The sequence below is a fragment of the Drosophila melanogaster genome, chromosome 2L, assembly GCF_000001215.4.
Source record: "Drosophila melanogaster chromosome 2L".
NCBI classification, from domain to species: domain Eukaryota; kingdom Metazoa; phylum Arthropoda; class Insecta; order Diptera; family Drosophilidae; genus Drosophila; species Drosophila melanogaster.
In genome coordinates this window covers 13,714,889-13,740,919 of record NT_033779.5, presented here as the reverse complement: position 1 = coordinate 13,740,919, position 26,031 = coordinate 13,714,889, and the positions used below count along the sequence as shown (strand labels likewise).

At 41.2% G+C, this 26,031-nt stretch overlaps 3 protein-coding genes across 6 annotated transcripts in view; 2 read left to right on the top strand and 1 right to left on the bottom strand.

The window, feature by feature from the left end:
* Positions 1-3,889: 3,889 nt before the first annotated feature.
* On the bottom strand, positions 3,890-4,782 carry nur (nemuri). Of its 2 annotated transcripts, none has more exons than NM_001298977.1 (1): positions 3,890-4,782. In NM_001298977.1, the coding sequence occupies exon 1, from the start codon at positions 4,725-4,727 to the stop codon at positions 4,209-4,211; it is 519 nt and encodes a 172-aa protein (NP_001285906.1). In that variant the 5' UTR covers positions 4,728-4,782; the 3' UTR covers positions 3,890-4,208. The 2 variants fall into 2 exon arrangements, with proteins under 2 accessions (NP_001285906.1, NP_723832.1); NM_165053.2 differs by having other exon boundaries at positions 4,130-4,782.
* Positions 4,783-17,277: 12,495 nt separating this feature from the next.
* On the top strand, positions 17,278-18,759 carry CG9014 (uncharacterized protein). 2 transcript variants are annotated; one of them, NM_135824.3, is made up of 3 exons: positions 17,278-17,388; positions 17,445-17,851; positions 17,910-18,759. In NM_135824.3, the coding sequence occupies exons 2-3, from the start codon at positions 17,483-17,485 to the stop codon at positions 18,525-18,527; spliced, it is 987 nt and encodes a 328-aa protein (NP_609668.2). In that variant the 5' UTR covers positions 17,278-17,388; positions 17,445-17,482; the 3' UTR covers positions 18,528-18,759. The 2 variants fall into 2 exon arrangements, with proteins under 2 accessions (NP_609668.2, NP_001285905.1); NM_001298976.1 differs by having other exon boundaries at positions 17,436-17,851.
* Positions 18,760-23,599: 4,840 nt separating this feature from the next.
* The window catches only part of DIP-kappa (Dpr-interacting protein kappa), a 40,461-nt gene continuing 38,029 nt past the window's right edge, over positions 23,600-26,031 (top strand). For both annotated transcript variants that reach the window (NM_165049.2, NM_001298975.1), the window contains exon 1: positions 23,600-23,899. The gene's annotated coding sequence lies outside the window, so the exon portion shown is untranslated. The remainder of the gene's footprint in view (positions 23,900-26,031) is intronic.

Below are 26,031 nucleotides of genomic sequence, written 5' to 3'. Positions count from 1 at the left end.
TGTATTTATTCATAACTGCAATTGCAATGGCGCCCTTTTGGCATCCATACACTCGCATTGCCAAGCTGTCGAGCATGAGTTTTTCTGTTAAATTGTCTTGTTGAAAGAAAATCGCACACACTTAATGCCTGGGCAGAAGGATAAACCCGATTTGCATGTCACTGCCACTGTCAACTGGCGGAGGTGGCTGAATCCAAGTCTGAATCTGAATCTGAATGTGAATGTGAATGTGAGTGTGAATACAGCTGGCAACTTGCAGTGCCGGAATGCATTTTCCACCGCCAGTTGATAAACGACGTGCTCTCAGTTCTTAGAGTGTCTCTGGCTTGCTTTTCCCGGTTTTTTCCCATATATATATATATAGTGCTGTATATATATTGTAGTATGTGGAAGACGCTTTTGGAGTGATTTCAATTCGCGATGAGTGGTGAGTGCCTGCGAGTGAGTGATGATTGTCAGACAAACTTTCATCCGCATTCACACATATTTTACTTCGCAGGCTCGGTTTCCGGACTTATCGCGCACTTGTTGCCGGGCTTTGCATAATTTATGATCTTTGCCGTAATTGCTCTATTTTATGTCTTCACCCAACTGGGATTCAAAGGACCGCTCTGCCCGTCTTATCGAGGGAACCAAGGCTCGCCTCGCCTCGCCAAGGGCAGGCACTTCGGCACTTAAGCCTTTTAAAATTTATGTCAAATGCATTTGTAAAATACGGCAAACTTACGAGTGGTAACACCGATTTCCATGCCAGTCAAACTAAGACGGTACAGTGTGCTATCTGAGATAATTTTATTCTTACGAATTTTATACTAACAACGTATAATAATAATAATATATTTGAATAAGCTTTGAACAGCTTTAGGAACTCTTGATAAATGTTGAATATCTTACCATATTTGAAACCACATTGAGTTGCATAATGAAAAATAATTACTATATTATCGATAATGTTACATACTCATTATATAGTCTTAAATATAACTATTGTATTGCTAAACTTTGAAAATTCCGGAAAAGATCCGAATGTTTTCAAAAGGAGTTTCAACCACTGTTCAGAAGAATGCCGATTTCTGAATGAAGAGGGTAAGTGTAGAATGTGGGAACAGCGAAAAAATCTGGTGCATTTTCGTGCAGTTGGTCGTGGGAAATATTCGTGTAGGGAAAATGTAATTTCAGAGCACGTTGGCGGTCTGAAGTTTTGCTCGTTTTCTTGTTCTCCGGGCAAGAGTCGTCTGCTCCTCGACCACATATGCATATAAGTTGCAAATGCTACAAAATGGCGACAGAGGCCCCATTCCAAGCCCAGGTCCTTCGTCCTTCGTTCTTTTTGTGTGGCAGGACCCCTTCAATATGTGTTGTCTTTATCAGGTTCGCCATCGCCGCCATTTCTTTTCGGAGAACTCTGGGATTTGCTTGGCTCTTATGGAAAACACATTTAGGACGACGCTTTTTGGCTGGTAAGCACTTGAAGGACGGGCGCCTTAACTCAGTTCTGTTTTTCATCTTTTATCTTATGCAAATAATGCCAGGTGCATGCCGCCAAAAATGGCTAAAAAAAAATACGTTAAGAAAATAAAAAAAAAAGGAAAAACTAAGGATCTACCTGACGCCATTCGAATGGCAGTTAAGGCAGGTGTGTGCACTATTTACACTCGAGATAGTGCGCTACGAAATTTTGGTCACGAAGTGCTGAAAATATTTGCTGGCATTAAACAAAGTGGGCACACGAAGATGGAGCGGCCATTTTAAATTCACATTTTTTGTATCGAAACGAGGAAAGCATTTCACACGCATATGCCGCAAATCAATACGCACTTTGGTGCAAATATGTTTCATGGGTGTGTGCGTGTGTGTGTGTGCATTTCCATTCACACACACATATGTATAGAGCTGCGTATGTGTTGTGCAAATAAAATGGCGCCGGGAAGCACGCACCATATTGTATTTATGTAAATTTATTTCCGTTACATTTCCGCCGCTCAATTGAAAATCGGCAAGTGATTTTCCATATTTCTGCCCCCTCGCTGCGAAAATTTGCTCGTTATTCTTGTTGTCCCGCACCGAAAGTAACAGTGGGCTCGAAAAAGTATTTAATATAGCAAGGAAAAACTGAATACATACATATATATGTACAAGCTTTTTGGCCGAGGTCGGCTTTTGTGCCAAGTCAATCTGAATAACAGATTTTTGTTTTCATCTTGTTCAGCGGATTTGTATTAAGTCCCATTCAAGGAAGGCAATCGAGCTGAGAACCATTGTGGAATATTAAAATTATTGAATAATATTCTCAGTTTCTTTTTCGGCGGTTTCAATTGCATTGAACAAGAAATACCAAGTTTCAAGCTGTTGTTTTGTGTATTTTTTTTTTAGCATTGTACATTGGTTTTGAGATGAAGTGCAAATGAATGAAGGTATAATCTAAGAGCTCAATTGGAAATTAAAGCCACTACTTTAAATTTTCTCAGAGTAAATTCCAATTTAAATTAATTTTGCCAGTTCTAAGCTTATCAAACACAGGCAGATTATAAATGAGACCGGTGTATGGATGAGTAATAATAATTATGCTTTCATTCCGACTCTCACCGTTTGTACATATATCATTCGTTTGAAAGTTTAATTTAAGTTCGTTTCAAAACAGCTTTCTTTGCTTTCTTGTTCGAGATGATGGGCGAGAACTACTATGTAAACTAGAGCAGCCAATTTAATTTCCGTTGGCTTATTGTCCTATCTAAATTGTTTGGCTCTTTGGCTTTTGTTGCTGCTAAAAGCCAAACAATGGCCGCCTATTGTTGGCTGAATCAACCCAGACAAAGGCCAAACTTTTTGTCTACATCTCGGTGTCGCTTAGTGAATGCCAATGAATATGGACACATGTTGCAGCTGCAGAGGAAATTACAAACTTCCAAACATTTCACAATGCACATTTCGCATGGGGCTGCCTTAATTAAACGATAACCAAAAACCAATGCCGTAACATACATGGCTCATTATCTGTGTTACCCGAATTCCAAATCCTGGAGGATGATGATGATGACATTATGAGGGTCCCATCATGTGGGATGTGCAGCATGGCACTGGCCGATGCACTCCATTCATATATGAGTTTAATTTCCTGCAGGCCGCAAACTATTTGTGGGCTTCATTTGACGTTTTCAGAGATCGGCTGCAGTCCTACACTTGGACAAACTTCTGTCTTGATGGACTGGCGGTGTTCCAGCTGGAGTTAACACTGCCGCCAAGTACCGCCGCGGGTACGGGCAGCTCATGTTGCACCAAATGGTGTCTAATAGTCTCGGAATGGATACAAACTTGACGGCGGCCGCAAAACTTTCGCCACGACTGCAGCACAAAGCCAAGGAAGTTTGGCAGAGTGTATGAGGGGCACGGCCAGGACCAAGACCAAGACCAAGAGGATGTGGCAACAGCCCAGCAACATTGGCACATTCATCATTTTTCGGGTGCTCGCACGAGCAGGAAGGACCAAGGATTTCAGCCGCCAGGCGACAGCAGCTGTTGCAGCAACATCGCGGCAACTTCTTGTCACATGTCACGTCGCTGCAGGGATGGCACACGACCAAAGGACCAAAGGACGATGGTACGAAAGGACGACGGGACGTCGCAAAGAATGCGAATCAGGCCGACACTGCCCTGCGCTTTGCAAATGTTTAACCAGAAGCTGTTGAAAGTTTGCCGGCACTTCTACAGGCTCTTTAACAATGATTTTTCTGTAATGGAGTACATATTAAGTACTACTTTAAAGCTTAAAAACCTGCATATTAAACTTAATCATGTCTATTATTACACATTTGTTAACGAAAAGGGCATTAGACTTGTTTAAAATTAGACTGTGCTTCTTTAAAACAGGCCGATTTAAAACTAACTATCTACGGCAGCTGTAGTCAGTTGATTGATATTAAAGAAAGTACATATATCATTATAAGAAGAAGTTCCTTAAAAACTAATTCATGCAAAACGTTATGACAGAAAGTTATGGGTCAAAAGTATTTTCATTTAGATGAATGTCAATAGAGAAAATAAGGGATGGGTCTAAATTTTAGGTTTAGAAAATACTTATACTTAAATATAACAATTTATAAATAAGGAAAAAATCAATTTAGAGTGATTTCGTTAGAATCATAATTTATTTGTGTGTGTATCGAATCGGTGGATCGGGCAGTTAGTCTTATATCTGTGAGGGGAACTTCTTAGGCCTTGTTGCCCTTGCCGGAACGCCTCTTCACGGAGGTGCGACGGCGAGCACCGCCACGACCACGTCGTCCACCGCGCCTGCGTCCACCTCGTCGTCCGCCACGGCGCACGGATTTGCGTGCACTACGACGACCTCCACGGCGACCACCGCGGCGTCCACCACGACGACGACCGGCACGAACGATGCGGCGGGCACGGGCGTCATCCTTGTTGGGCTTCACGATGGTGTCCTTGTTGTTGGTGGCGGTCTCCTTGTCCTCTTTGTTGTCGCTGCCCTCGGCAACATCATCGCTGCGTCCCTCCAGTCTGTCATTCTGCTCCTCCTGCTCCTGGCGCTCCAGGTCTTGCTCCTGGGCGGCCAGCTCGGAGTCTTCCTTGTTGTCCGACGTCTTCTCGACCAGCTCGGAGCCACGGCGAGAGCTGAGAACTCGGCTGCGCTGGGCCGCCGCCTCGGTGGAGAACACCAGACAGCAGAGAGCCGCCAGGGCAAAGATCAGTGTATATTTGGCTGACATATCGTTGGTTGCAGTCGAACTGTTGCTTGTGGAAGGCCGGAAGTGGTTGTGATGCTTTCGAGGTGTCACCTCCGGTTTTTTATACCTATGCCCATCCGATCCGCTGGAGCTCCAAAGCCATGGCACCTGTTTCAATGTTTGCCCACTGCAAGATGTTGCAACACACACAGCTGTATTTGCCCCCCACCAATCAACCCGGTTTCGATATCGATGCTGTGCGGCTATTAATTTGATCTTTTGTTTACCCTTTCGCCTTTCAACTGCAGCACATTTTCCGGTTCCCCTGCTTGCGCTTCATTTCCTTACAAATTGCTTGCCCTCCGGCTGGCTAACAGCTACTCCGCTCCGTTGGCAAATAATTGGTTTCTTGCTCCTCGTGCCACCGAACCCACTGGCCAGACTGGAAATATCATTTAAAAAAAGAATAAACGTAAATAATCGAATTGCACAAAAGCGTTTTAGCTGCGCTTTCGTTTGATTTAGTCGAGCAATGCTCGTGGCCCCTTTGGCTGGCTGGATAATTCAGCGGAGTTCCGTCCGTGCAGCTTCCTGAAACTGCACTGCAAAAAAAAAGAATGCCATGCCCCTTTATTTAAACTGAATATTAATTTTTGAAAAATGTATTAAAGAAAACGAAGATTTTTTTACATATAATATGTACTACGTATAAAGATAAATGAAGAACATTTTTTTTTTGAATACCTATATATTTATTTTGCAAAATACATTACATTTGTCACAGTGATCTCAGTATGGAGTACAATCTGCGACTATTAAAAAGTGCAGAGCAAACAGCTTGAAGCGGTTTAGTTGCGCGTTTAAATGAATTACAAATTTGCTCTGAGTTCGGAGCTGCTGGTGTGGGTGAAAAAGGATCGCAGGATGCCGGAAGCCAGCGATTCCCGTCCAGCTTTACGTATATATTTATCTTTAGATATACATCTTTTTGGGCAACTTGCCAGCAATCAAACATATTTATTGCGCTTAAACGCTTTGCCAATAATTTCTGCTTCGGCAGCTGTTGGCGGAACCGGAAGATGGGGCGCCTTGGAGCTGAAGCACGTGCCGCCGGAAATCACGTGGTCGACATTTGTTCAAATGATTTACAATTGTTGATTTTTATTTGGCCTAAGAAGCAGTTGTTAAAAAAACGCTCCAGAAACTTTAATCTGATTAAAGGCTGAACGACAGGCATGAGCATGAGCAATGCATCTACGGGGAGATCCTTGTGTCCGATTCGCAGGACACCTATTCAGGCGTGCTTGAAATCTAATTAAAAAGCGCTTAGTGGGTGAACAAAGGATTTTCAATTTCAGCCAACAAAAGAGGGCTCACATGTCCCTACGACTGGCATTGGATATCCCGAATCCTGCTCTTCCTCCTCCGATTAACTGCATTGTCTTCGTCCAGGGAGAAGCCATCTCTGGAAATTTCATGGTCATGGATGCAGTGAAGGGAATAGTCTAAGTGGACAAGGGCTTCAGTCGTAAAGCGTTCAGCTCTTATCATATATTTGTTTCATACATTTTTTTTAAAGCTCAACCATATTCTGAAAGTAAAAGCGGAAGCCGTTCATCATTTGCAAATAAGTGGAGAATGCTTAAACAGATATAAAGATAGATCCATTAAGTATGAAAGAAATAAAATAACCCAAATATATGTAATACTTCTTCCTTTGGAATTTATCCAAATCATAGGTATATGTTAGATCTACATAGGTTTTCGGTACATGGTTGCCTTTTTTTTTACCACACTAACAATTAAAATTTATCAAAGAAGAACATCAGAACATGGCTTTTTTCGATCGCAGATCCCCGTATGGCAGTCTCGAGTCTCCTCTAAGACGTGGATTCACTAGCTGGGGGCCACATCCTGACAGCGGAGCTGAGACAAAACTCTTTTGGCCTTTCCGGATTTGCCTAAGTTATTTGACTTTCTCCGGGTAACTCACAATGGCCCCGAGCAGCAAAAGGCCAAAAATATGGGGGAGTTGCTTGGCCTTTTTCTGGTGCCTTGTTGCCAAAACATTGGATTCTGGGTTGTGCCACAGTCATGCCCGCTGGTTCCCACACCAGGATCTTCGCCAGGAGCTGCCGTGTGCAGCTTGGGGGCTTGGGAGCGTGTCAGAGTTTGCATTAGAGCCTGACATGCCTGCAGGGACAATGGCAGGAACACTTCGGGAAAACTACACTTGTCGTATTGGAAAGCACTAAGATATATTTAACACAAAATTGTGCAAATCTATTGTCTATACTTTCAATATAATTAATAATAATTAAGTTCATTATTATGTATTGGTTTATTTCGCTATATTCAGAACATGGAAAGAAATGAAGAAAAGTCCTTATTTCTTATTTCTTATTTTGATAGATAACTTTTTTTCAATTTTTTCAATTGAGTTGGTGGATTATTTTTTCGAGTGCAGGGCGGACAAGTATGTAAAGGCCATTGATGTGTGCTGGTTGTTGTCTCGACTTGATTGAGTTTTATGCACAGTTTACTCCCCCCCCCCCTCCCGTTCCGGAGTGTCGCTTAATAGCCAGCGGGCTAAGCACACGTGCTGTACATCCTTAATTTGGCTGACGAGCTGGTGCTGCCAGCTCCTGGCCCCCAGGATCCACCTCCCCGCACCCAACGGTCTGGCCCACTTCTTTTTTTAGCCAGTTTTAAAGCAAACAAGTGTCGTCCGTGTGTGTGTGGGTGTGCGCAGCTTAAACTTGGCCAAGTACTTGGCAGTCGAGTCGAGTGGAGAATGCTGGAATCCTGCAGCAGAAGCAGCAGCAGCAGCGCACTTATGCGTACTTGGGCGGCATCATGGCTCATTGTTGTCTGCTCTCTGTTTGCCATTCACCTTTATTTGCTCTGCGATTTATTTATTCAAAAGCACAAAATTTCCCAAATCTCTTTTTTCTATACATACATTGCTGTGTTTATTTATTTATCTGGCTTTTAGCTAAACTTAGAGTCTGGTCGTTTGTGCCTTCCATCTTCCATTTCAATGGACTCGGCTCGAGTCGTTATATCGTCCCATTCATGCTTCGCCTGGCATAATTTTCTTGGTCTTTCACTCCTGACTTGCCGGCTTTTCCCTATTTTTTTTTTTTTTGGGGTTGGGTTAGGCGATTGCAAGTCATTGCTTCCATTTGACGTCATTATAATTCGGTTGGCAAACATGCTAGATGGAAGGTATATATTATGTATAGATAATACCTAAGTATTTGTGCTGCTTCAAAATGTGATTGAAAACATGGCGAAAAAGAAGTGCATATTTTATTCAGCCAAAGCGAAGCCTTTCCTGTCGCCAGATAATCGATATTTTCTTTTGCCCGGCCAGCGCCTCTGCACTTTTTCTTTCGTCACTAAGCCTGGGCAACACTTTCAAGTCGGCTTCAATTACACAGCCTTGACAGCCCCAACAGCCCCAACCGCCCCATCTTACTACCCCCGTCCAAAATGGCGAATAAGTGCTTTTCTATTTGCCATCGTCGCTTGTGCAAATTCTCGGCGCTTATGCAAAAGAAGACGTCGCCCATTATGCAAGGTAATCGAGGCGCAAAGACCTTGTACCCATCTTCAAATTTTCATCTCTCTCCATTCGCTGTCATCGAAATGGATAGAACATTCCAAAAGAAAAAGAAAATTAGAAATGGAGGGGCCAAGGCCAGAGCGCTCTCTGCTGGCCATTTAATGCATCGAAAAATGAAGACATCCAGCGCATTTCGTCTCTAATTCACTGGCCCCTGAAATTAGGCCACAAAATTTATGATTATGATGTGTTCATTGTTTTTATGCGGCGCTCTTTTTAGCTTCCGGCAATTTCACAAATACGCCATACATACATACATGCGTACGTTTGATCACAGACACACGTGTAACATGTACTTGGCAAGTGCTTACAAATCGTCTTGGCTTTCGACCTAAACATCCTGTATTTCAAGGATGTATCACCTATAACGACCAACACATGTCTAACTCATGAAAATCATAAAAAATAGAAAAGAAAATGTAATTGGATTAACATATACTTATTTTCATTTAATAGGTGCATACCTAATGGAAGTATTAATAGTAGTAATATTAAACACATGGCAAATTTTTAAAACTATGAAAATGTGTTGTAAACTCTGGCATACGTTTATAACTTCTTCTACAATATATTAAAATCATTTTGCTTCAAATGCGAAATAATGAGTATCAAACTGTCGTTTCTTATTATCGCACTCATTCGTAAAACTCCCTATGTTGTTTTTGTCTTTTGGCACTCGAGTTTTGTTTACACTTCGTACTGCTAATCACATGCAAATCCTTTTAAGTCGCAATGACTTTGTGACTTGAGCGCATAATAAACTCATTTGTAATGGAAATAAGCTCGTAGGCATCTGTGTGTGTGAGAGCTGCTTTATGGGAGTGTGAGTGGGCGTCTGTTTGTGCTTTAAATAGCTGCAGGTTATTTGGTAGAAAACCTTTTTTGCGACTCTGCTGTTGGCATTCACGGGAAGGATGTGTGTTTATGCGAGGAGTTTCTGCCTTTTATTTATGCCCTCTTGTGTGTGCACCTCTCACCCACACACGCAGACACACAAACATCCAAACAACCACACATACAGGCTGAGGTATAAAAATATGAATCTAATGTTCATTTTATACGCGTAATTTACGCTGCGAGGCATTTTAAGTGAGCCGCATGAGCTTCATTTGCACTCGCACTCCGCCGGAAACTGATGAAACTCCGGCACAAGGACTCATTTATCGTTGTGTGTGTGTGTGAGTAATGCGTGTATGAGTAATGTTTACGTCAGCTGGCCATTCCAATTGCATATGCTTTAATTTTAACGATTTTAACGACTTTAAGGGACAGTTTGAATAAATGTTATAACTAAATAATATAAAACAAATTAAATAATAAATAAACGGCAATAATCCAGCGCCATAAAGATATACTCCTTTATTTTTCTTATAATTAGAAACGATAATTTAATTTAATTGCCAATGCCTTGCGTTGTGGTAAATTTGATAAATGCCCAAAGGTATACGACTTTTAATTTGAAATATATGATTTATTCGACATCATTCGAATCCCCTCCGCATGCGTACACACATAAGTGTGGCGCTGCCAATTTGCGCAGCTCTCCAAATGCCAGCTAATTTATTAGCGATGCCCCGAAGGCAGCACCTTTAAAATGCTGTAATAAATGTCACACATACGCCATGGCTGCCAACCCAGAAAGTTATGGCCACGCATTTGTCACGCGCGTTTCGCTGCGGCTAAAAAAAAAAGTGGAAAAAAGCGGATCCTCAATTGGAAGCGAAGCGAAGAAACACAAATAAATACGATAAATAAAAATATTTTTAATTAAAATTCCGAATAAAGAAACCTTACCGTTGAGCATACACAAGAACAGCAGCAATGTTAAAAATAATATTGGCACAGTTGCACTAAAATATAAATCTAGTCTTGAGTTTGAGTGGGATAAATAATAAAATGAAAGTAAAGCTTACAAACGTATGCAAATATGCACTATGACCCTAAATTAAAATTTAAGTCTAAAAACATATTGCTTTCCTGTTTCACAGCATTTTCATTAAACTCACTTTCAGAACGCAATGTAATCATCATTTTGTTCAAATGGCAAATTAAAATGGAATGCGCGAGCGAACCAATCTGCCAATTATAAACAAGTGAAATTTATGATCCAAATTTATTTGTTTTCACTTTCACCTTTTTTTGTTTTGTGCGAATTTAAATGAGCAGCAATTTTTCCAGCACGCCTTGTTCCATTCGCTGAGTTTTTCGAGTGGGTTGGCTAAAGCGAAGGGTGAAGCGGAAAAATTGATGCCGTTTTTCTCGGATTGTTGCAGCAGCTGTTGCATTCCGGTTGCTGATTATATAGTTTTTCGCTTCGATCACGGACCGTTGTCATAAAAGTCAATCTCATTCCGACATGTCTTGACCCTTTTTATGCCCCTGATCCTTTAACACATATGTGCCAGTTCACGCATATACAACTTAATCGCAGCATTTTCATAAAATTTTATTGAATTTAAAAACGGAGCCCAGCTACTTGGGCAAATATCATTTATTTTATTGTTCAATTCCGGCGTAACGTATTTCTCTGCAACATGTCCTTCCCTACAGGATGTGCCGCTGCGCATGTGTGTGCGTGTGTGTGTACGAATCCTGCTTTGATTTCCCGGCCGTCTGCTTTCGAATGGCAGCTGGGCCATAATAAGAACTAAGGTCCTTGGAAGCCACCCACACCCACTACTTGTGGACTTGGACTTGGTGTCCGTATCCTTCTCTGTTTGTGGCACTTTGGCCCATTCGTAATGAATGTTTATTGCACCGGACATGTACATGTTTTTGCTCTCTGTGCACCCACATCCAACTCCTCCAACTCCTGCCGTATCCTATCTCGTCCTTGGCTGCTTTTGTGTTTTTCTAGTCAACGTTTCTGGTCAACAAGACTGCGTAATTGCTTTTGGTTTCTGCTCCATGTACTGGCATTGTTGTCTTAACGATTCTCCAATAGGGAGTACGTCGTCGTCTTGAGAAGCCAGCGGATTGCTAACAATTTGTTCGACAAAATCTCGGCAGATCTCCGGACCGATTATGTTTTCCCCATCACAATAAGTGAGCATGTTTGCCATCAGGCAACATATTGCATAAAATTGTCAAATAGTACAAGCTTTATTTATATGGTATTTAATGATTCTATGCTCATATATCAATCTAGTACTTCCTAAATATATTGTTCTCTATTTTATTAGGGCAATTTTTTCATCTGCATATCTGTTGACAGACGTCCAGCAACCATCGAGAATGGCAAACATGTGTAACATTTTAATAATCATAAAAGCAAACACCGAAATCCAAAGTGCCAACAAAGGCGCCCACAACACAATCTAGTTAAATAAGAATAAACGTTGCCACATATTAAAAGCGCCCGGCCAACTTCACGTTTGTCGATAAGGACGACTTTGTCGAGCGGAAGGACTTCGTCGATTCCCTGGCCAGAAGTAAGAAGTAAGTCATTGTTATGCATGGCGCCAACTGCCAACTGCGAAAAAGCCAAAGCTAAAGCCAAGTCGAGGGTTCTGATTTCCATAAACAGCAACAACAAGTGCCGCATGTGTCTGCTACAAGCGGGAGGAAAAATATTAAAGATTCTGGAAACCATAATCTTATTGACGTGATAGGATTACACTTTGCTAAGTGAATTAATAAAGTATCCTGTCAAGGGGGTTGGGGCGGAGGGGGGATGTGGCCAACTACTTAGGGCGACCCACTCAATATGATATGCACACAATATTATGGTCGAAAAACGGTCGAACGGGGCAGCAGCATAATAATATAATAATAAGTGCGGCAGTGGAACGTGGCCTGATTCCTGACGAAGGATGAGCGAGGAAAAACTTTCGCAGCTCTTTCAACTTTCAACCAAGTTGCCTACTCAACGTTATTAACATAATTTATCACGAAGGCGACACCAGCGTCCAATAAGGTAACACTTTTGCTACCCTCCTCCGCCGCAGAGAACTTTTGCAAAAGTTTTCGAGACCAACATATTCATTACATAATCATTATGGCCGCGGGCGAGTTTCTTTTCCGTCAACGATTTTATTAGCAAACTGACGAAATAATTATGTCCTTCGAAGCAATGATTAATCATTGTTCGATTTGCCTGCCGATGCCGAGTCCTTTTTTGCTTGTGTTGTATAAAAAAAGAAACTCAAAAAGAGCGAAAATAAATTGGCATTTATTGTGATGACTTGCTGTGCTTTTGGGCGACAGGCCGCAATTTTGATGACTATACATCAAAATGTCCAACAGTTGGAGAGCTCCAGCTGATTGGACCCCAGGGAGCACTTAATTTGGCCTGATTTCGGTTTTTTTGGGCTTCAATTTTGGCATGGAAAAATCGGGCTTGATTTGGAATGGCTGTGTTTTAATAGAGTGGGCCATTGAGGTTTAGAAGTCCATTAAATGGATTGTGGCACTGGTTTCGAAAATAATAAATACCACTGATTTCATGGACATTTTAAATGTGGTAGTTAAAATATAAATAAAGGCTTAAAACAACATGATTGCACTTAGCTGCATAGAATGTTTTGTTGTATATTTCGTGTTTCATGAAACTTTTAAGACTTTGACCACTTAATATTTATTGGGCTTCAAGTTTTTTGGTTGAGCCGAAAACTTTTCCGATTAATTCGGAAGTCTGATTGCAGTGACCTTGACTGAAAAGGGCTGCGAAATAATGTCGCAGACATTCCAGGACAGTTCACCCACAGAAAGCGCTTAGCCATTCGCCAATAATTCGAAAAGTTTTTTGGCCAGGCCAACTGGAAAGTGTGTTGGCCAAGTTCCTCGAGCCGTTGGCCATTAAAAAGTTGTGTACTCTCATTTCAATTGGCTGAATGCAGCAAAGTTGTTAAGAAAATTATAAACTATGTGCAAATTTGAGCTTCGCAGTGCGGGCAAAAGTGACTCGAATTGTTGCAAGTGTTGCACGCAAAAGTCCGAAGTAGGAATCCGGTCAGAAAGTTGCTCGTTTCAATTGTCATTATTTATTTCTGCACTTGCCAATAAACGCAAATTGCCAGCCAATTATATGGTTAGTTTTCAAGTAGGAATGTTTCCTGGCTAAAACTGGTTTGATTTGTGCCGTAAAAATAACCCCAATAATTTGGTTCGCATTTCTTGCATTTTGTTGTCGCCAGGTCGTAATTAATGCAAATTAGATATGGACCTGCGACGAAATGAGTTTTTCATCAAGTCTAACAACTTAATTAGCTCATAAAAATGACGCCCTCAAGCTGTTAACCCGCCTCCACGCCCCAAAAGCCTCCAAATATTACCGTGTTCCTGCGTGCGGCGGCCACTTAAGCGCGCCACAGATTGCCAATGCCCTCTATCTGCTCCCCAGACTCGTTTCCGTTTCCGGAAATGCCGTTCCAGCGCCCAGGTCGTAGGTCACGGCGTAGGCGCAAAGCTAATTAGTATTAAGTGCTCTTGCGGCACTCGAGGCCTTTACCTCGCCTTCGCCATCGTTTCCTCTCTCCGCCAACGTGCCCCATGTTGTGGTTGGTGCTCCACGGGCTCCATCGTTCCGCATTTTTGTTGTCGCCTCGGGTGTGGCAAAAAAATATTTTTGTGTGTGCGGTCAGTTGTTAAATTCCGGCAAAACGTTCGCAGCCAACATTTTGAAGCATTATGATTGTGGCTTAGATGCTCTTTTGTGTATAAAATCATTGTAAAATTATTTATAAATATTTTCATAGGATATTTTAATGGCCTAATTATTATATTTTTATATTATTAACAGTTCAAAAATTTACATACATTTTTTAAATGATTTAAAAGTATATTTCCAAACGAATATGTGAATAATTATATTAAAAATGTCAAGACCGAGAAGGCATTAATGCTATTAAGGTAGCAAGCAAGCCTTAAAGGACTTCTTTAGTAATAAGCAATGTCCTTTATTCTAGCTCTTTAATTTACATTTAATTGTAAATATAATGTTTATAAGTTGGGCTCTATGAAGTTCTTCACAAGTGAAAAGGCCATTGCCATTGGCAGGCTTGTATAAGCGATTTAGTAACGCTTGAGCGAGCAATGAAGTCAGAGCCAAGTCCACGATGTTTTCGGCTTTTTTGCCTAATTTGTGCCCTAATTCCTTGGGCCTGGAATAATGATGATGGCAATGAGATTTAGGTAAGAGTGCGAAAGAAACGAAAGTCCAGTGGGGGAGATATAGATTATATTTAGATATTTATCTACATTTCTGCATTACTATAACTATTACAATAAATTTCAACACATGCCGTACAAAACTCTGTTTAGTTAAATTAAAAAGAAACTTATTTATTCACTTTTCCCTTTGCTTTCACCCAACCATTTTCAAACTACGTTATTAATTTGCCCAGCCAAGTTTCTACCCCATCTCATCCGGAATTCCGGTGCACGTAGTCGCTTTACTTTAGTTCCACTCATTTCCGCTCCTCACATGACTTTATGCAATAACATCCAAATAAAATTATCTTATCAGCCACTGAAGCATCCTGCGTGTCCTGCGCGTGCTGAGTGTGGGCTAATTTTATTGCATAAAACTTGTGCTTATTGCGCTTCCTCCTCCCCCGGAAAATCCGCCACCTCCTTCGTCCAGCAGGAAAAATTGCACGTTCCGGTCATACGATGCGAACGTGACCGCTTGACCATAGAAGGACCAGGAGATTTGAAGCAACGCACTTGGGTTGTCCTGCCGGCGACGATGTCCTGTGACATGTCCCATTTCCATGTAATGGACATGGCTTTGGGGCACCACGAGCTGAATTACGGTAATTCATGGTAATTTTTTGTATCTTTCGGCGGTCGAAACACGGATGGCAATTTGCTTGTTGCTCCAGAAATGGATCCTAATGTCCAGGGCAAGAAGTCAGGGAGTCAGGGTTAACATGACTGCTAGTGTAGAGGTGAAAATTTATCAAAATTCTTCAGTGGATAACGTATATTTAAGCCGCTTTGCAGCTTCACCTCTTCTCAACGCCCCATCTTTAGTGATTAGTATAATTGATTTACCTACTTACAATTCATATAACCTAACTCATCCAATAAATTATACTTCAAGAATAAGGTAAATATGTTTAGAACATAATTACACTGCCAATCAACAATTTTGGAACTTAAGGCGAAGCGGGAAACATGTGAGCAGAATGCTACTTCGAGTCCGTCATTAATGATTATCTATCTGCAGAGTAGAGGGAATGTGGCATCAGGATGCTAAGGACTTGGGGACAATGAGGCACGTACTGATGTTGCAATGAAATGACAACGGCGCAAGAACAGCAAATATAAATGCAAATAAACATTGTGTGGCAAGCATTTGTGGCTCGTTACATGCTAACACAGAGCCACTCACGTAATGACTGTTTACACGTTGCTAACCTTATTAGTTGGGTTTCGTACATAAATACACTCGGAAAAACCAAACATGATCTTCTTGCACTTAAAAAAAACAGCACTCAAATGTACATATATATTTTATTAACAAAAAAAAAGGCACTTCTATAATATATAAAACATCATAAGCTATTATCCAAATCTTTCATCAGAGTGTGTGCATCCTCTAGGAGCCTTCGAATCATCAATGCTGATTTTCACAAATGCGGTCAGATCAGTTGGAAAAACATTTTTGTGGCGAGCTGTGTATATGCTTACGTACAAACTTATTAAATTTTCCTGCTTGAGTGGTTCGTTTTGTGTTTGCTGGATGATGGGTTTTATCGGAGCCAAGTCAAATGAAAATTGTTGATTATTTTCTAATGCGCTCCATCAGCTCAGAAATGTGAAATATTGCTATTGAACGTCGCAAAGCCAATGGATTGATAAAACGAACACCACACCCCACACGGACTTAATTATTTTGCACAAAATGCGATTTATTAAAGAATATTTCACACCAGCCGGAGTGGGGAATCGCATATCAATTGTGATTTATTCAACTCATCAATTCAAGCATTTCGATTACTGTTTTTCAAGATAAAAACGAAATGAAAGAATGAGTCTTGAATATTATGGCAAACTGAAAAGGCTTGAGCAGGAATTTAAAGTAAACTAAAATGTCAGACTGACAGTTGCATTCGGAGATAAGCATTTGGTAGCACTAGACTGAAATTGCAATCCAACGAAAAGGATTCGATGCAGTAAAGTTGTCACAAACAAAATGCACAAAAAGGCACACAAAAGCAAATGTCATTCTTAGGCAAAACATGAAATTTAATATCCAAGCGAATGACGCTTCCAAGTGAAATTAAAAACCGAATTTCCAGTCACACAATGCCCATTCTATTATACACACGTATGTATATACATTCGAGTTTGCATAGAGCAGTTGATATAGTGTAAATATTTTGACATGGCAATATGTTGTCACAATCATGCCTGTGTGTCGTCTGATGAGTGTTTGTTCGAAATTCGGCCATTGTGGAGCTGAAGATGGAAAGTTTATTTGTTTGCCCATGTCCCAGCATTTGCTGTTAATTTGTTAAAATTTCACTTTATAAATAAAATTCAACTCCTCGCTTCGCTTCGCATCGCTTCTCTGTGCAGGCTAAGTTAAAACGTGGTCGCCGAAGGTTGGCTGGACGTTTGGCATTATTCCGGGTTGTCGTACCATAAGTTTTCCAATTTGCATAACTTCCGCAGCAGTTGGGACTATAAATATGCAAAGGGTTTTACGACCGCACTATATGCAAGTGCCTCAAGAAAACGTTTTCTCAGACCCATTCGCCCCCACCCCACTTGCTCTTGGCCCACTTGGATGGATGACTCCCAGTGTTCTGTTGGTTGTTTGGCTGGTTTCAGTTGCGCTTGAATTGAAATTGAAGTGTCCTAAATGGTAGAAGGCTCAATGAGAGCTGTTTGCATAACAGATGATCGAAAGGCCTAGTATTTCTTAGCTTAAGAAAAGGATTTTTATTTACAAAAATAAACTATATATACTATTTATATAACTATGCATAACTATACACATAGTTGGCTTTTAATCAGATGCCAGCTCGGACACAACTCAGCGCCGACGTAAAAACTAACTTTTTGATCGAAATATTGTAAAAATCGAGTTTCGGATATAGGTATAAGTACATATCGAACTCAGTGGTAAGTGGATGAGAGTGGCTCCATGCCAAAAAAAAATAACATCTCAGATTCTCCAGCGACATAAACTTCGGTATAGAAATCAAACCATTTCGTCATGGGCTTTGATCTAAACTGCATTGTGGGCCACGTTGACGAGGAGCTCATCTGTCCAATTTGCACAGATGTCCTGGAGGAGCCGGTCCAGTCATCGGAATGCGAGCACGCCTTCTGTCGCGCCTGCATCGACAAGTGGATGATCCAGAAACAGATTTGCCCGGTGGACCGCTCCGGGCTACTGACCTCACATCTGGTGCCCGTTTCGCGCCTAATGCGCAACATGCTATCCCGCCTAAAGATCAAGTGCACCTTCTCGCAAAGCGGTTGTGCCCAAATGCTGGCCCTCGAGGAGTTCCGGACCCATGTCGCCGCCTGCGAGCATAATCCCAAGGTGGTTGTCGAGTGCAGCAAGGGGTGCGGAATGAAGGTGAACATTCTGGGAATAACTTGAACTGCTTAAGATAGCTATAATATTCCCGCTAAAGGTACCCAAGGACGAGATGTCGCGCCACAACTGTGTGTTCGAACTGCGCGAGCTGGTGGAGAAACTGGCGAAGGAGGTTTCCGATCTGAAGCAGAAGCAATCCGATATGGAGGAGCAGAGCTCCAGCCAGCGCCGAGAGATGGAGCTGTTCCAGTACTATATCGCAGCACTGCGATCGACCAATCCCATGCTGCGCAACATTGGCGAACAACTGGACCGCTTCTCACTGATGCAGTGGGGCCATGGACTCCCTCTGGCCAACATCCATACGTGGGGCAGTCTGATCTCCACGCCGGACAATCCCATGCACCTGATGGTGCGCGACGTTTTGCGTGAAAGCGGCTGTCCGATGCATATGCTCAATATGCTGGTTGAACGTTGCCACGAGGATCGCTGGCCCGAAGGTCTGATGACGTTGGACGATCGCCGCGAGAACCAACATCTCATGAGTCGGTATGTCACCCGATTGGTGCCCGGTCTGGTCATTGGCAAACCGTGCGTGGTTGTTCTGGGCGGCGAAAACACCCACATGCCGGAGAATCTGCGCCCCATCCTCGGACTGGTCATGATCTTCGTCGACGGTGTGAATGAGGTAATATTTGGCGAAGAGATTATTTAAGCCAATGATGGGTCACCACATCCTGCTTGTATCCTCCACATCTAAATTCATTTTGGTAACACAACACAAAAGCGCAACTGGCTGCCCGTTTTCCACGTCCTTTGTTTTGGAATGATGGTCATGTTGCTTCACTGTCTTAAATTACACGATCGTACTTCAAAAGTCGTCAAAATGAAAAATATAAATATGTTTTATCAATTCGAGTTACGTAAATAGAAAACAAACAAATGGTCGTGTTATTTTTTAATGTCGGACCTTATGAATAATCTGAGGGCTCCCAATACTATCGAAGAGTTTTTATGAAACGTATGTAATTTTGAAATTTTTAAGGTTTTGTTAAACTTCCCTCATCGATTGGTTCAGTGCAGCAACACTCACAGTTTAAAGTTGTCGTTGTAGCTGACAGATATTCTTCTCGGCAATTACGCGGCAATTATAGAAGCTCAGTGAACACTCGGGCGTATGCGTAATGTTGGAGCGAAATTAAATAAACGCATAAGCTGGGATTGAGGTTGCTCCTTCTGTGGGTGGGCGGTTGGTTGGGCTTGCGGTGGGTGCATCAAGTAAAACTTATAATGGAAATGGTAAAAGTTTGGCTGTGCTCGGTTCGCGGCAGTTGGCGACACCATTTGGAAAAGTTTTACAAATTGTACAAAATTTAATTTCCCAGCTGAGATAAATTTTCGGGACCATTACGATTTTAGCCTGCAATTGAAAACGAGATCTCTGATCAAATGAAAATTAATGGACTGCAAGCAGCTTACTTCGATGCGATGAGCTCACATTTGGGCAAATATTGTCCATTGAATGAAGTATACACCGAATTAGTGTCAAATCAAACACGACTCTTTGAACTAATTAAATGGTCCGGTACACACAAAGGCCATGTACGGCTAACTTGATTAAGCCAAGACGACGACGCAGTACAAAGGACAACTAACGAACTAACCACCGAATGCTGCAGCTAATACAATGATAGATGCCGGCACCTGGGAGCCCTTTAACTGGCTGCCTCAGGGCTTGCTGCAAAAACCGAAGCCTAATGCAACAAAAGCCAAAACTTAATTAATATTTACATGGGTCCTCCTTCGCCAGAGGAAGTAAGCTAAAGGCTCAGTGAAAGCTGATGTTGTGGCCTTATCTTGTCATGTTTGCATATGTGCAGTCGTCGCTCTTCCTGGTTCCTCCCCGCTCCTGAAATCCAGTGGCGATGGTGATGGTGCTCCGAGTCTGAAATGGAAGGTGGTTCTCCTGCATGGCTGCTAGAAATCAATTCGCATTGTTAACCCATGATTGGATATTATTGATTCAATTTGCAGCCAACCGACCAAAACATGTTTTATGCATGCCCATGCCCATGCCCTCGTCCCCCGCCAAACTTGCCCCTTTTTGTCTGCTGGTGCATGTATGGCGATAATGTCCTTCGGTATCGATAATGGTCCACATGCACGCTCGCACACTAACACCAACACCCGCGCCGACACACACACACACTCGCATACGCATACGCACTTGTAGTTGGCCAAACTTCAAGCTCAACTCAGTTTAATTTATGCATTTGCTGCACTCGGCTGGTAGCTACAGTGGGCCCAAATTGTTCATTATCAAATTTGGGCATCCCAAGCTAGTAAATAAAATAAATATTTTTAAAAAGCGGTTTTTTATTCATTTCTATGATACTAAAATGTTGTAAATATTTTGTAAAGATTTTGGGTCAATCATCCACAGGTAAAAATACGTTCAGCAATTAGGCATGTTAATTTATTTGTAAAGCATAGCTCGCTTTTCGAATTATATATACATATCTTTTGCTTTGTTTATTTAATTACCATAAATATTTCGACATATTTTGTACGAATCAATACTTTTTAAAGCGAATCTGCTCCTTTAGCTTTGATTCCACTGTAAACGCTTATCAGAAGCATGGAGAGCAATAGATGTCACCATTTCTACACATCTTCAGCACTAACTTTTCCTTTATATAAGAGCTTTTGTAGTTGCAACGTATTATTTTTAGCATATGCTTGAGACCTCATTATCGAAGTAAATATATGGGAAGAACTCTTAAATCTTGAAAAGTCCCTTAATTTGTAGTATGATTACTATTTACGGCATCAGCATTACTTAAGATAAATATTACTATTAACTCTATTGCAAATGTATATGTTTATAACATGTTTCGTTAGAGGACTCTCAATATTTTATATCTGTATTTCAGACCCCTCGAAGAACTGAAATTTGTATAGGCCGAATGTTGTAAATCGCTGCCATATCAGTGGTAGTAAAGCTCGATAGCACAGTACTAATCATCCAAAGGTAAATCACCGAGGGCAGCACAAAGGAAAATGTGGCGAGAAAAATGTGCAACAGCGACGGCCTTCTTTGCCAAGGCTAAAAATGTGAATGGGCCAGCCCAACACAAAAACAGCGGCAAAACGCAAAACACAGTACGGCGGCAGTAAATTGGCGGCGATAAAATTGAAATCCGCTGGAAGCTGTGCTAACCGATTTGGCCCAGTCCTTGGACTTTGGACCACCTAGAGGTGCAAAAGGAAAAGCGAACAAGTCGGCGCGTTGAGTTGTGAAAACCGAACGGAAATAGCGGCCATAACTCGCCAGTTGGAGCCCAGAAAATAGCAATGGAAACGCCATTTGGTGGGATTTTTCTTTCCCAGGACGCTGTTGCCTGCACGAATTGATTTGTCCTTGTGGGAGGCAATATAGGGTAGCTTTGATTAGCGGAGATTGGCAAAGGTTTCAATAGCGCCGCATGATCGATTCACAGGGAGTTGGTCGGGATTAGCAACCATTGTGTGTACGAAAAACTAGTGTAAATGACTTTTCTGAACTTTTCTTAAGTATATGTTTTTATTAAGAACAGCTTTAAATGTTTTTAAATGTCAAGAATATAAATAGAAATATATAACGAGGTTTATTCCTTCTAAAGAAACGGAATACCCAACCAGTCTAGATCCACTTGTATATATCACCTGAACTGTCCAAAAACTGCTAAACGATTTATTAAATTTATGTATCTTTCCATGGACCAACATCAATTTTATTTTCTTTGCGGCGAGAATGTAATAAAAATGTAATGATATTTATTAAGTACTCATTTATTTGATTAACGGCGAAAAAGAATATTTTTATTCGAGTTGAAGAGTTTCTTGGGTGGAAAGGTGTAAGATTTGTTAGTTACATATACAATTGAACATGGGCTTTTTTTTTTCGTACCTGAATATCTTATTTTAATCATTTAGGTACGTCTTTTCATTCCCCATGCCAGTAATAATAATAATAAGTCTAAGAACTTGGCTGTGGATATCGCTTTTAACATGATTTTGTCATTTGGGTATATTTGCCGTTAACTTCAGTTCAGCAGCAATTTTCGCACTCAATGCAATCAGCTTGTTTTTCCTTCGGCTGATTGTTGCTAATGCGCTCTAAGTAGCAGTATGCCACATGCCACGCCCATGCAGTTGCCCGTAGTAATCAATTGCTCCAAGATGGTCCCGAAAAGCCGTTCAGTGCGCCATTGGGAAGGGCTCTGTTTCCTCTAACAACTCCTCTTTTTGTGCTGGCAATTTACTGCAATTGCATCGGAAGCAAAAAAAAAAAAAAGATAAACTTTCGTTTAATGCCCACACTTTTGGGTGTCGTTTCCAGCATGACACCAGCAGAAAGCAGAAAATGCTATCAGATTTCAGCTAAATGCTGATCCCTAAGGAGCAATAGACGACTACCGTGAGAGTGGAGATTGGTAGTATTTTGAGACGAAAGCCATTAACTCAATAGCTGAAGCCGAAACTATAATAGTCTTACCATTTTAACTATATGATTTAATGTGTATAATTGCTAAATAACTAAGCAGTTTCTTAATTAATTATCCATTAATTTTCTTAACTTTATTAAGGAGTAGATAGATATAAACTCATATGCACAAGTATTAAACAATGACCCGTTGGTCAACTTAAAAGGTCCTGGTCAACATCATTGGATTATCCTTTTTGGGCCCGAGCCACTATTATAACCAACAATCCTACTCTTCCTAATGCTCACTTTAGAGTGACGGTCAAGGGGAATTTGTGTCAGTTCCTGATAAAACTTTTCTAGCTTTAACTCAAACCAGTCTAACCACTCAAAAATGTTGAGAGCTCAGGGACAGTAGCTATTAGTTATTTTACTTTCCTGTTTAACTCAGTTGATGTTGTTGTTTATTTTATTCATGGCCAAAACTGCTTGCCGGGAATTTGGCTCTTTACGTATATGGATTCAACATCGGTCAGATGGCTCGTCCTTTCCAATCTGCCCCCGACTTGGTTTTAAGTTTCCGAGTTATGTTTATCTAAATGTTGCCAGCAGCCAACGCTGCGTATGTGGAATATTTTTTATTGTAGCTACCAGTCTGTTGAGGCCAGTTTTCAGTTGTGTGGTAGCTGCTTTTGACATTGACCAAGGGGTTGGAGGCCATTGGAGTGGTCGGGCATTTTAGTGTGTGTTCGCCAGATAAGCCAATTTATTCAGTTGTTCTTTTTAAATATGCGTGTTAATTTGGCTGTGAAAGTTGAGCATGGAATGAGTTCGTAGGTGGTTTGGGATGGAAAGTCAGAAGTAATTGTTCATGGTAGGAATTGGCTCATTCTCTTAGGTCATTCAAATGTTTTCACTCAAACGTTTCATTGGGGTAGTTATTTTTATTAAAATCAATTGTGTTAGAAGTTTTTTTAAATTCAAAATTGATGTTATGTGTGGAAGAATTCGTATTAAATCATTGCAATTATTTGATTTTAAACATAATATTTAATTTAATGAAGATATAACACACTTATTGGTTCAACGCATAATGAGATGTTAATAATCCATATAATCTTAAGCGTAAGAGAAGAGTAAATAGCTTATAGTAGTAGGACTTTCCAGTGAACAACTCTCCGGCACCGAGAGTTCATTCCTTCTCTGAAACGGATGAATTTCGAAAACCCGAAAGGCGGCCGAAAGCCGAAGTCACTGGCGTCACGAATTGGCATCGTCGTTTGGGGCCATTATTGCAGTGGCTTTTCCACCAATGAAGTCGTCCGACCGTTCAGTCGTGAATCGGGCTTTCAACTGAACGGACGGACTGTGCCCACAGCGAGGGTCGCCACGAAACTATCTGACGTGCGAGTTGCGATTCCACGCGAGCGTTCTACGCGAAATGCTACTCGGTGCGTTGTCGTTATCCTTGCCGCTGTCGTTGGTCCTGCCGCTGTCATTTGCCGGATTTTGGCAGACCTCGCCAAAGTTGTGAGCGAGTGAAAGTTTTTTGTGCATTTGTCGTGCGGTGCGACTTCGGTTTACCATTACTCTTGCATTCGCAATTGCGTGCTCAATTCAAAGTAATTATCAAATTGTTTGTTGTTTTGCAAAAAAAAAAAAACAGAACGTGGCTCTAAAGTGCTGGTCCAACCTTTTGACGACATGTGCCACGTTTGTTTGCAATCTGAAAAACTTTTGTGATGGTCCTTTAATGGTGACGATAGATAGGCTCATTGTTTTTCAGTTACACCTATTGGAGATTTGACTTAAGTACAATTAATCGTCCAAGGTTAAAAGTTTTAGTTTTTTACATTAATTAAGTAAAATTATTTATTTTACTACAGTAAAAATACATTTTTAGAGCTTAAAACCATTTTATTGTCGTTATTTGACTCATAATAATTAACCAATTTCATACGAACTGACTAATTTACTTAAGATTCTTTTTTTTCATTTTAAACACTCGATTATGGCGCTACTTTCTTTCATGACGAAAATACTTTGCACTTGCCACGGCAAAGCAATTTAACCATTATATATGGGTTTTACACTCGAAATAAATTGAATGCAACTGTAATACCCTAATTTGTCAGAAATTGTGCAAAAAACCGCAAATATCCCGATACCAAATCCTTTTACTGGAATGCAACAAACTAAATGGCCATAAAAACCGCTTACGAACTGTGACTGCGGAGAAGGGGCCAAGGGATGGGGATGTTTGGCCATGTTGAGACACAAACAAAGAGCCGCCATGTAACCAGCAAAATAATTTGTTGCAATAAATATTTGAAAATCCAGTTAAGCGAAACATTTTCGTCACGAAGAGGGTCGCGCAGTCTAAGAACTCGGCAAAAAATGCACTCCCAGCCAAGAGGCAGGAGGCATAGTAGGGTATGGAATGGGTATTGCAGAAGTCCTGGTGCCCCAGGAGTTGGGTTGTTAAGTGTACCCGAATTTTTACTCGAGGAAGATGGTTCGCTTACAGGGTAACCAGGATTATATAGACAGAAAATTACAAGATCCCACTGTGTAGGAATATTTATATTATACAGCGGGTAATTTATGTAATTAAAAAGGATTTTAATTTAAAAATATTTTTTTTTTGTTTAATTATGTGTAAAATTAAATAACATAATTTCAGACATATTTTTACTTTACAAATTATACCATTTGACTTGGTACTAGAAAGCAAAATTGAAAACTTTTTAGTAGGAAGCATAAAGTCTTATCAAAAAATTCCCATCGCTCTATCCTAAAATTTTGTTGGTTTTGTGTGGCATTTTCATGCAGTTGCCGCTTTTTGCATGCCCCGCATGCCTCTGCCGACGTTGCTGCTGTTGCACGCCGTGTTGCATTTTGTTGGTGGTCCTGTGCCGCCGGGTTCTTCGACGTTTGTGTCTCTATACCGGACGCTTTAATATTAAAAGCGTTTAAAATTTTCGTATATTTTCGTCGCCATTGTTCCGTGTTCTGGTTGATGCCCCGAAACGAAAAAAAAAAAAAAACATAAAAACAGGGCGGATTCCTTCACCCTGCGATATCCGCAATCCCTTTGTTGGGAGGTTGGGATAAAATAAGGGGCGCTTGTTGCACCGCTGCGGGGCAGCAACGCTAACAAGCTTTGTTATGTTGCGCCATCCGACCGTCGCACTTGCTTTCGAGTTTGCGTTTGAGTTTGCTCAACGTTTTGCCAACTGTGCGAGAAAGTCGCCCGCAGCGTCGGAAGCGGAAACGGAAGTGTTGCCATTGCCATTTTGCTGGCATCGCCGTTGCATTTTCGGTACGTTCCGCTTCCCGTTTGTGTCAGTGTTGTGATGGCGTCGTTATTGTTTTTGCCATGCCTCTTCGATCATACTCCTTTCTGGCTTTCCGCCTGTGAAATGTTGCCTGCCACTGTCCTTTTTTCTTCGACTGGCGAAAAAAAGTGGGTGCACAAAAGTTTCTGACAGGTGGTTTGTGTGTTACGTGTTTGCTGTTTACTTTGTAATCATTTCATTTGTCAGACTTGATTTGCCAGCGAACACAGCGTTGACAGCTTGACGTTGCAAATTGAGATTTTGAGGAAAGTAAATTCACGGGTCCGCAGCAAGACATTCCTGCGATATCCACAAATCCAATTGAAAAAGTTTTGAAATTTCTACACAAAAGCAATCGAAAGTTTTACAGAATTAAAATTCATTACATAATTTCCATTTAATTTTACATGCAACAT